The sequence below is a fragment of the Melanaphis sacchari genome, unplaced genomic scaffold, assembly GCF_002803265.2.
Source record: "Melanaphis sacchari strain LSU unplaced genomic scaffold, SCAv2.0 Contig26_pilon_pilon, whole genome shotgun sequence".
Lineage (NCBI taxonomy): Eukaryota > Metazoa > Arthropoda > Insecta > Hemiptera > Aphididae > Melanaphis > Melanaphis sacchari.
In genome coordinates this window covers 2,041,249-2,053,670 of record NW_020271143.1, presented here as the reverse complement: position 1 = coordinate 2,053,670, position 12,422 = coordinate 2,041,249, and the positions used below count along the sequence as shown (strand labels likewise).

At 26.9% G+C, this 12,422-nt stretch overlaps 1 protein-coding gene across 2 annotated transcripts in view; it reads right to left on the bottom strand.

The window, feature by feature from the left end:
• Window positions 1-12,422, bottom strand: part of LOC112595295 (cytokine receptor-like) — a 57,009-nt gene that overhangs the window by 15,060 nt on the left and 29,527 nt on the right. For both annotated transcript variants that reach the window (XM_025340436.1, XM_025340437.1), the window contains exons 2-10: window positions 6,567-6,757; window positions 2,524-2,982; window positions 1,674-1,812; window positions 1,410-1,582; window positions 1,117-1,274; window positions 826-1,051; window positions 500-677; window positions 268-416; window positions 39-205 (exon numbers count right to left, since the gene is read on the bottom strand). In XM_025340436.1, coding sequence (XP_025196221.1) covers window positions 39-205; window positions 268-416; window positions 500-677; window positions 826-1,051; window positions 1,117-1,274; window positions 1,410-1,582; window positions 1,674-1,812; window positions 2,524-2,982; window positions 6,567-6,711 — 1,794 coding nt within the window. In that variant the 5' untranslated portion in view covers window positions 6,712-6,757. The remainder of the gene's footprint in view (window positions 1-38; window positions 206-267; window positions 417-499; window positions 678-825; window positions 1,052-1,116; window positions 1,275-1,409; window positions 1,583-1,673; window positions 1,813-2,523; window positions 2,983-6,566; window positions 6,758-12,422) is intronic.

The window sequence follows — 12,422 nt, the reverse complement described above, 5'->3', positions numbered from 1 at the left end:
CTATATATATACGTAATGTTAATTTAAATTGTACATACATTACACTGGTATGGACGGTCCTTATCATTTTCACACCAAAATATAGTATAATCATTAACTTGATTGGCTGCTAATGATTTTTGACTACTAGCATTTTTCCATGAAAGTTCAAATACACCTCGTTCATCAAATGCCATTTTTGTAAATGATAACGGTTCGTCAAGTTCTAATAACACAGTCAACATTAAGACTTATCCAAACAATTTTGAATTACGTTTGTGTACTTACTGTCTGATTCGCTGGGTACAAAAATTGTTGAATACTCAGTTGATAAACCTTCTTTATTTGATGAATACACAGTAAAATTGTACCCAATGTCGGTATTGAGTCCTTCAAACTTGGCATAATTCTTATATGTTTCGTTACTGCGGTGAATTCTGTATTATGAAATAAGTTTAAATTCAAAAATGAGTTCAATAATAAATTAAAATAAATAAGTAGATTGAAAAGTAGTACTAACATGGTCTTGTTATCAGCAGATGTGGAAGTATAGTAAGCACGATACTCAAATGATTCACCACATTTCTCATTGTCATCAATATTCTGCCAATAAATGAATATGTCTCTTTTTGATTTATCGACAGGTGACGTTACACACTCAAAGCTTCCTACATCAGTTCGAGGAGGTCTTCTAGGAACTGTAGAGATATTATTTCAATATTATATTAATAAAATTATATTATTGAAAAAAATAAATACATATTATTTAAATGTTTAAATTTAATTGAATTTATTAACATATAGTGCAATATACTTATAACAATATAGATACATAAATTAACTTACTTGAAGGCTTGGTTTTCAAAGTTATACAGCCAGGAGGAGACCATTTGTCCTCCCCACGAGCAACTGAAGAACGTACATATATGCGAAAATCGTAATGTGTGAACGGGTATTTTAAATCAGTTACATTAAAATAATAATAGTCTGTATCACGTTCCCGACAATTTGAAAAAGAATTGGTTTGATTGGACGTTGATGACGAATTACAAACGTCACTCACATTTACAGACTGCGAAAAACAAATGTTACCATAATATAATTGTTAATTTTATTGGAAAATGTGTGAGTACTTACATGCCAATGTTCAGGATTGGAATCCCATTGAGACTTATATTCAATCTTATGAATTAGTTCTCGTGGAAAGGCTGTCATTGTGCCTACAGACCACCTTAGCATGGCACTAGATTGAGTTTTATCTACCACTGTTATATTAATAGGGCTCGCGGGAATAACTAAATCAAATATAAAAACATTTATTTATTTTTTACTAGATATATACGGTAAAGTTATTATTTTAATATAAAAACTAATTATAACACGTTTGCAATTCATAGTAAAACAAAATGTAAGCAGTAAATGTAATATACCATTGGCGTAATGATGAAAACGAATAGTTGTAGTTGAGTTTCCCAATATGTTGTCACCAATTAATGTAAAATAATAATATTCGTACGGTTGTCTATATATTGGCGTAGTAGAGAAATCCCAATAACAAGTATTTTCTCTAGAATCTGAATCCTTAGGACAATTTATAATAGTTCTGAAAAAAAAAAAAAAAGAATATTTTATAATAAAAGAAATATAGTTTAGTTATTAACCACGTGTATATAAATTATACTATTGTACATTACCTGCCTCCAGCGCGACCAGGTAGTCTGAAGAATAACTTATATGATGTTTTAATTGGGTTTTCTGGTTTGGTCCAATTACATGTTAAACTTACCCAATTATTAGATATACAAGAAAAATTTGTAATCATAGCCGGCTTAACTAAAAAAAACAACAATATTTATAGTGAAAAATCAAACAAAATTATAATAATTTTTATTTCTGTACAGGTAGTAGGTACATGTATAATTTACGCAAGTACTAAAATTAAAAGAATGAGATACTTGATTTTAAAAGATATAACTTCATTGTATACTTAGTGTATACAACAAATATTTAAAGTTCTTAAAATAAAACATGTACTTGAAATTAACGAAGTGTTAAGCTTATATCAATAATGTTAATAATCGTTAATAATTCACTTAACTCGTAAAAATTAAAATTAAGATAAATAATTAAAATTAAATAATCAATCAAAGAAGACACAACAGTCTCGACTTATCAGACCGATAAGAAAATAAAAGTTTGAACGATTGCACTTCAACTATGATAACGCGGTAAAATACTTGTATTTACTGTAGCACTTAAAGAATAAACTTGAACTGCAATCTTTCATCATGAGCTGAAAGTTTATTTTAATAATCGGCAAATTTATTATTATTAGATATATATTAATTCTGAGCAATTTTCAAATATTTAGAACGTGTTGGGAGGATTTTAATTTAAATTAATACAATGAAGATAATTTTTGCAATGAAACACGTGTACACATACAAGTTATACAGTTTTTACGGTTTTCGATGATTTTCATTACTAATTTATTACTTGTAATACAACAAGTACCATAATCGCAAATAAAAATAGTTAACTTACATCCAACGGCAACGCTGTTGAGGCACACCCCGACCTCAGATTCTTGCGATACCAGTGAAGGGGGTCCACTAGTTTCTAAGCTCGTCGGTGGCTGGGTGGGAAACGACGAAGAATCACTAGACTGCGTAGACAACTGTGCGTCACTGCCATTATCATAGCTAGGACGTGGTTGTTCGTCAAGTAACAGCGTGCAATAATAGGTATCCCGACCAGGCAGCGGATCGGAGATGAGCAATTGAGTCGCTGTTGAATTGATAATTGTTATGTACTGTCTGGACACGCGTTCGGCGTTCTTGTAGAAGACGATCCGCTGGCTCGGCGTAATAGCTTTACCACCGTCGGCAGTGTCATTCCGAAATAGGTTTCGCACTTTCTCATTATCAGGGTCTAAAACGCACGTGATTTCCAAGGGAACGCCGGTGCCATATTCAATGACAATATCGCCTCTCGGAACAGTTACTAAAACCATCAACACTACATTAGAATAGGCGCATTTAATAGATAAGTATCTGAATTAGTTTCGTCGATAATCGAACAAAATATACTAAATCAGGAAATATAAATTAAATTTTTTAATTACAAATTTTTCTCGTATACCTACAAAATACATACGAAGAAACACATTTATTTCTTAATTTAAGAAAAAAAACAATCGCAAATAATTATACTTAATAGTAAGTATGTATATTAAAATTAATTTCAAGATAATACGTATTTCTAATAGAAATATGTAAAAATAGAAATATAACATAGAAATTTTCTATATTGAATACCCGACTGCTAATTTAATAAAATATTAAGATTTTATAGTTTAAACACTTTTAAAATGTATTTAGAAATTTTTTTTCAGCTACAACTCGTCGTATCACCCGATAGGTGTATATGTATAACATATTTTATTCTACATAATAATATTGCAAAATTATAAAATTGATAATCTTTAATGATATTTCAAATTTAAAATGTTACTTTTTTCCTGATATATAGGTTACAATATATTAAAATTATAATTTATCACCGTTGGCAAAATTATTAGGAACACTTGTTGTTGGTCCTCAGTTTACGTAATAATTAAAATGCTCTCTTACTCCAATCATTTGGTTGGCGATTTTTTCAAATTATTAAAACGATAAAAAATGACAGAATTTCGCAAAAATTCCTATAATACATATTATATACCAATAAAATAACAAGCAACAATAGTTTATAGGTAAATAACGGGATAATAATAAATATTGTGATATCAATATAACATTTTTCCTACGTCTATAATAATTCAAAATAAAAAATTAATACACTAAATCAACAATTATACAATTATGTAAATTAATATGAGATTAACTGCAAAATGTATTTATGATGTTCTATTAGTAGGTACAGTACGATTTTAATTAGTACCTGTATGTAGGTATACCTATAGTTTTCCAAATAAGTTTTGTAGCTCGTTCGCAATAATTTACATAGACAAATCAAATAACATTAATATTTTGCGTTTATTTATCCATACATTAATCATAAATGCTAAAATTATGTAGACCACTCGAAGCCGTTGTAGCGCGCAGCAGTAATGCTCTCAATTCGTAGAACGGTGAGTGTCAAGCAGAGCATGCTGACCAGCACACTCGATATTCGAACGAAAGAAGAGTATCGGAAAAAAAATCTCTTGTAAACCAACCACATCCCAAGTGACATACTTAGTGACGAATAGTCTTCTTCGCTGTTTTCAAAATTGGCGTTTCTAATTATTCCAATTTCGTGATATCCACGGTATTTTTTTTTTATTATTCGAGCGATTCGACCACGCCAAAATTCAAACAAAGAAAACTTCATCATGCTGTCCGCAGCAGGCCAGAAACGTTATAAAATATAATGTACAATAATAATATTGTAGTGTTAAAATTAGAATATAAATAATTAGTGTCATACGCCAAAGTAGTAAAAATAAGCCATTAGGTCCAGCCAGTTGGTCGCGTTTAAATGGTGTTGTCAAGCACAACGTATTAGTATGTTTCAGTTTGCAATAAATTACAAAAGCTAATGGTTTCAATATTTTTTTTTTTTTTTTTATCTGAGGTTCTGGTTACAATGCGGTCATAGTCGGACACGACGTAGTCATTTTTGCAAGCACAGAAAAGAAAAACATATCTTTCTCGCGCATTAGCACTATAGTAAAACAAACAAAATAACTAAACATAATAAAACAACCGATTCGATACCTGAAAATCATCTGAAATCACAATACAGGTGAAAATTTGTTGAAATTAATCGTCAATAAATGAAATTTAAAGCAATATGTGACGTATAATAATATAGTACCATCGAGTATAAATTGTGCAAACATATTTTATAGATACTAGTTTATACTCAATTACTATGTTTATAATAATATTATGATGAGTGATGACGTTAAAACAGTTTTAGATACTTTTATTTTTAAAGGTAACTAAAATAACTCAAACCATCAGTAAGATGGCGCGTATCCGAGTATTAAAATTAAAACTATTTTAATGTTACCATTTTAAATTTAGTATTGAGTTAATAACAATTAAAATATTGTACAAAAAATAACATTGTGTCATATTATTTTAGTTATTAAATATTACTTATTATCTAGTAATATAGTACGGATAAATCTCAATATGCACCTTTAAGGAAGTACTACATTCCCCTAGGGATTTGGTTACAAAAATCACATGTTGTATAATATTTACTTTGTATAATATTGATAAAAGGCTTATTTTGTTTGCAGTATCTCTATTTACACAATATCAACATCAAAAAATGTTATATTTTTATTTATAGTTATATTTAATACAGATATTTTATAGTTTTTTTTACATTATATAGCTAAAGTAATACTATTATTACAATATTTTATGGTAATGGTTTTTTATTGGTGTCGGTTAATCAATATTATTATTTTTATCATTAATTTAAATCAATGAAGACACTAAAATTTATAAAGTTTTTGTGAGTAATTGATATTGGATTGCCCTGAATAAAAAAGAAATACATATCTCCTTAAAGGTTGAATAAATTAATAGATAATTGATTTATTACCAAAAATGAAATATTAAAACGGCTGTCTTTTCTCTTATTAAGAGGTACTATGTTTAAATGGTGCACTGATAAAAAAATATTGAGAATAATTTGTAATTAATGCAGTGCCGTATTCAATAATTAAAATACACATGTATGTATTTTGTACACAAAATACCATAAAAGTACAACTAAAATGTACAAAAACTATGGATAATATATTTTAATTACACATAGCGAATTAAGTTTAGGTACTAAATTAAATTATATATAATTAAAAGATTTTGGAGTTCATTTTAAAGTTATTACAGCAAATTTCTAAATAACCTCTAGGTGATTAGGTAAGAAATATCAGTTTCAATATTTGTAGATTATATGAATTTAGTCGGAGTCAGCTATTTTATACATTTTGTAGTATACATCTATAATGTTGTGATTTTAATTAATTAGTCATTTATTTTGATATTAAATATTGTGTTATATTTACTAATTAGTGAATGCTGTAGGACAATACATTGTAACTTTTAACATAATATTTTCAATATTAGCGACTAAGTGTACTGCCAAAATTCCAACTATACGATTAATAATAAATTGTATAACTAAATTATTTTATAAAAAAATGTATTTGAAATATAATTTATTTCAAGTCTGAGTCTATTTTATTTTATATGAATTCCATTGCGTTCTATATATTATTATCAAAGTACAATTTTTACTTTCATATTTATTTTTCATAGATTTTGTATAAGCCGGAGCGTTATTGATAAAGAGTTTAATTTGATTAGGTTGCGTGGAGAAGCTGACACTACAATAATTATTATAGGTACCTACCTATGCATCACCATTCATGGCTGAGAGTATTGCGAATATAGGTAGACGAAGACATCGTAATTTGTCAGGCAATGTAATATTTTTGCATCGCAATTAATAGCGTTATAATATAACCATTACTTAATAAGATATTTAAAAACTTAATATTTAAAAGCAATTCGTATTCTTACCTCCAGCTGATTTAATACCCGGGCCACAGGTTATCGAAGTGTACGCCAAATTAACTAATAATGACACCGACATCAGAGTTATCCATGGCGGTCTCGGTGGCCACCAACTGTGTCGGTGACTTCTTATGTATTGTCGTTCCCCCATGTTTACATCACCATTGCCATAAACGTATTGTTGCGTTCAATATAACCTGTAATAAATAACAAATGGAATTAGAGAAAGAAAAAAAAAATCGACGTTTTATAATATTTCAGCTGTATAGCTGCTATACAGAACGAAATGTTTACAAAATACAAAAGCATCTCCAATATTTATATTAAATACATTTACGAATCAATGAGTAATAATAGCCAACGACCCACCCAATAATTTAAAACGTCTATGTTTATGTATGTATGTATAAATATACAAAATCCACAAGGACCATCTATTTAATTTTAATTACGAAGTATTTATTTCAATCATCTTTCCACGAAGTTACGTCTAAACATAATATATTATGTACAGTATATATAATAATATAATATACGTTAAATAGTTGGATGAGAAATGTTATTATGTAAACAATCCTTCAGCCTTTTATATTTACCAATATAATATATAACAAGTTAAATTTCCGCGTGGTTTGTTAAATCAATTCATAGATATGTTAATTAATAACAATATTCCAACATTTCTGTAATAACTGATTGTCTTTTAATTATCTACCTTTAAAATATTATCAAACGTTAGGTTAGGTTATTAAATTTCGACCAGCTTTTAGGCTATATCTATTATCATAGGTTATATATAATTATTATAATTATATATATAATTTTGTAAGGAATGTTCAAATTTCTGTAGAGGATCAATCAACGTCACATAAATGTTAAAACTTCATTGTCGTAAAAAGTATTTAAGTTTAATGAATCGCGTAATATTATAGTTGAATGCCATTATGACTTTTAAAAGTTTTCTCGGAGGATTTATCACGAAGTAGTAAAAACATAACAAGCGGCATAGTTTTAAAAACTTAATCAAAGCGACAAGCTTATGGGAACGGCAATATTGTAGTTTTGATATAATATTATGGTGATATATGGTGCTTGTGTATGTTCTGTACAAATATCGGGTACTGTATTGTATGATTACGATGCCGGATAGTTTGAAATTTATTTGCTATTGACAATAAATTAATCCATACCAATACTTAGTTGAAATTGTGAAAATCCGACCTAATTAAAAATATGTATATACGTAAACTACTACAAATTACAATACACTCGGAAATTAATCACGTCAGTTTGGAGAATATACCTACTTGGTTCGTGTAAACTACACTACCACTCGTAAAATTATCATTGATTTTTTTTTTTTTTTTTAGTAACAATAAAATCACATCTTCACCAAGATATGTAGCTAGTGACTTTTTTTTAATAACTATACTAGGAGTAATAATAATTCAAAGCCAGGTATTTAATAGGGTTACTATTTACTAATCTATAAATATTGCACCAATAAAAAAAGCATAATTTTATTTAGTCGTCAGCAGTCAACTAATATTTTGTTCATTATCCTAAGGTCGACTATACCGATACACTTTCAATTACAAACAAATGAATCCATGTTCAAAATGACAAGGCAAAATTAAATGACAAACTTGATATAAATATCTATAATTGCACATTCATCTATACGAGATTGTGTTATTAATTTTCATATAATTATACATACGTAATTCTTATGGAATTTACTATTGACCTTTATCGTAATAAAAATACGATAAGCTTTCGTAACAATTACAAGTAATTATGCTACATTATGTTAAATAAATAAATTCTCTTTAGTGTTAATAAATTAACAGTTATAATATTTAAATAAAAATAAATAACTATTCATTTCAAGTTTGGTAATCTTATTTTTGATTTACTGTTGGTATTATGACTATTTTTTATTAATTTGGCAAAATGATAAATCTTGGAATTTAATTTTACTAGTAACTATTATAATGGTCGAGAAAAAACTATAAGACATATTAAATGTTGAACTGCACTACGTTATTCTGTATTCGCGCATACATTAAACCTCCCAGAGTACACGTGTCTTACAAATATTTATGGGCTGGTTTATGTCACATTGTCACATACTAGGCTCAGAAATGTCTTTTTACTTAAACGTTTTTTAACGTTTCTAATATTAAAATTTAAAATCAGAAAAAGAAATAGCATTTTGTTTTAGTTTCTAAAACATAATTTATATTATGAATAAAAATTAACGATATTAAATTAAAAAAACGATATCATGGAATACCTAACAATGCAATTTTTATTCAAAAGTATATCAAAACATTTACAAAAATTAATTCATCATATCAATCAGATTTGTTATTTATAATACTAAAATAAATCAAAAAATAACTTTAAGTATGCACATACTTATACTATGAAATTTAAATTATCAAATAATTTAATAAGTCTTTTTTTAAAGTTTCCAAAAAATAAATTTAATGTAAATATTTGAATTAAAATATTATAATATGATTAACATATAACAAATTTAATTAGATATAGGTATTGATTTCAATATTTGCTACAAAAATACACATACAAAACAATATAATAAAATTATAAGCTCACCTACATTAAATTGATAAGCAGTATTAGAATTTCATTACATTGCATTGTCAAAATCAATCTGTGTTCATAAACAAATAAAATATAACTAAGTGAACCGAATTAAGTACATATAAGGAATAACCGTAATAATAATCATTAATGTTCATACACAAATACATAAATAGAGGCAAACTTTTCGTACTCCCATCAATTGAATTATTAGACATAGTTTATCAATACAAGGAAATTATTAATGTAGTACCTATTTTTCCGAAAATGTTAATTCTTTATCGCTATTTATTTATTCTTAAAATCCATATAATTTTACATATATGCCATAGATATGCACACAATTAATATAAATGATAACATTTAATAAAGGATTATTATTATTATTTATCACTTATGAGTTATGAGTACCTATTATCTATGTAACAAACTATTAATGTGATAAATACTATACCTTACTATATGACAATAATTAAACTTTTAGCATTACATAATATACAATAACGTACTAAGTTAACCTAAAATAAATTTTTGATTAGAGAATGTTACATTTTTTTAATTGCTCTAAGAAAAACATAAGTAACCTTTTATTAAACATTATATGTCCAAAGCATAAAAAAAATAATGTAATAAACAATACTTAAAGATGAAAAAAACATACGAATTCAAACAAAAATATTCTTTTAATAAAAATGTATCTATGTTAATAAATAACAAAGGTATTTCTAACATAGAATTATGTTTAAAAATTTGTAATGCATTTATTATTTGGATATTTAAATCATCGTAAAGTATATTATAATAAATATTTTACATTTTTTGAGGCATATTATAGCGCATATTTTACATACTTTCGAAGCATATATTTAAAAAATGTTTAGTCCTAAAGTTTCGAACCCGACTTTTAAGTTAATATCGACATATCGTACAGAATGGTGTGAATAAGTTCGTGGTAAAATACCTTGGAATCAGATTAAAATATTTTAAAAATTTTACAGTATATAGAAAATAATAATATTACAGCAATAATTTAATGTTTATATATAGTTTCTACTACGGTTGTTATATATTTTTTTAAATTACAATAAAATAGCTAACATCGTTTAAGTACAAATATTACTTTGAATATCCAATTTCATCGAAAAATGAAACGAAACACTTGTAAGTTATAACAAATAAATATGTCAAACTATGTATTTTTGAACTAATGTATAATGCACTGGTTTTATGAATTAAATTTTCAAGTTTTAAATATTAGAATTAAAAATGTAGTTTACAAATTAATACTTATAATATTTTATAAATAGACTAATTTCATCACAGTATTAAATTAATACGTTTATAAAAGATAATATGTCAAAATATTTTTGATATTATGTTTAACTACTGTAAAAATAACATTTAAAGAAACTAGTATTAAATCTATCAAATTTTTTGATCAAAAAAAATATTTAAAAATATTTATTAAGAGGACGTCGTACCCGCATATGTTGTCTCCGTCTTACAAATGCAGGGACAACCGAATATGATAATTTAATGTTTCTACAATTCGTATAAATGATGATTATATAGTCTTTAATTGCCCCAAACGTTCTATATGAAACTCGTGTGTTCCCGATATATAAATTTAATAACTTATTCAATTATTGCTTGTATACATTGTAATTGAGAGATTATTATACACATACATTATGTCAAAACGATTATGCAACTTACTGACTTAAAATCTCAAAACGAATTTCATTCATAAAGAGGTAAAACCGAAAATAATTTTGATGTCGTACCCGTTTTGTTACATTATTAGTTATGGTGGGAAAAGCTATAATGCCTATCATATGAAATCTAATACATAAAATGGCGCAAAAAGGTGATTGACGATCTAGCAAAGTAACTAATTTTTACACATTAAAGCTAACGACTTCATAAGAAATAAGGCGAGAAATAAGCTTAGCTACTTTTCATGCGCCATCAACCACTGATGGTTTAACCTAGATCAGCTACAGCAAGTCTTATTGTCAAATTTTAATGGAAAAATTTATTGCTAAACAAAACCCGTGATTTAATAGTAAATGTTTAGCTCCTTTGCTAGTGGAGAATGACTTTGACAGCGTTTAAAAGCTACTATTATTCTGGTGCTTGTTGATGTCTCAATCTATAGTCCAATGAAATTGCATGTATATATGTGTGAAGATATTTCTTTAATCAGAAATGAATAAAATGATAATGCTGGACTTTTTCAAAACTCACCTCGGAGAAACCCTAGATTATTCCAATAATAATTGAAGTGTTTGAAAAATTTGAACTCTAATGTAATATTCGTTTCTCAGGTGATACACTAACACAAATTTTTGGAATTGCAAGAAGGGTCAATAAATGCCTAAGATTAAAGTACATTAAAGCGTAATATTTGGATTAGTGCTTGCACGTTATACATAAAGTATATTCAGTATGTCTGCGGATAGCTTCCCTATTGATATTGAAATAATAGATTTTGATATCTTGGATGTTTGTTAACAGTTGACAGGTATAAAGAATTTTGATTTGTTTGTTGATGCCTTCAGTAATAAATGAAATTATCACATCAAAACAAGATGGTTATCGTTAGTATCCCGGTTTGAAAGAATATATATAATGTTTAGTGCACTCAAATCGTATTATTCTCAAAAACGTTCAAACTATTTAAAACATTTTGAAATCGAAACTTCATTTTGTAACTTAACTTTTAAGTCAATTAAAACTGATCAATGATGACATTAAAATCAATTGAAAATCAAAAGTTATGCGGTGGGAACTTATACTAATTCATGGAAAATTAACTGAAAAATTAAAACAAAGGGATGTTTTTATAAGTGATCGAGGCATTACTTGTTCATCTGAAGAAAGTGGTTGAATTAATTAAATCAGAGCGAGAAAACGTAGTAAGATTTACAGACTTAATATAACATATAAAAGATTGGACGTTTCAAACCAACATATACTAGAATTAAATTCATTAACATGGGTTTGTTTGTCAAAAAGAATGAAGAATTTTCAATATAAAACGCGGCGATTTTTCAAAATTAAATTTTTAAAATCATTAAACGAGAAAGAATCTTGATGAACAAATAATGTTTGAAAGCAACTTTTAAGAAACAAACTGCGATGAATGAATCGCAAAACATTCGGAAGAAAAATAGCTGCTCGATTTTAAATCATTTACTGAAATAATATTGATTACTATGTTATTAAGTGTAGAAAGCAATATGCGTAACT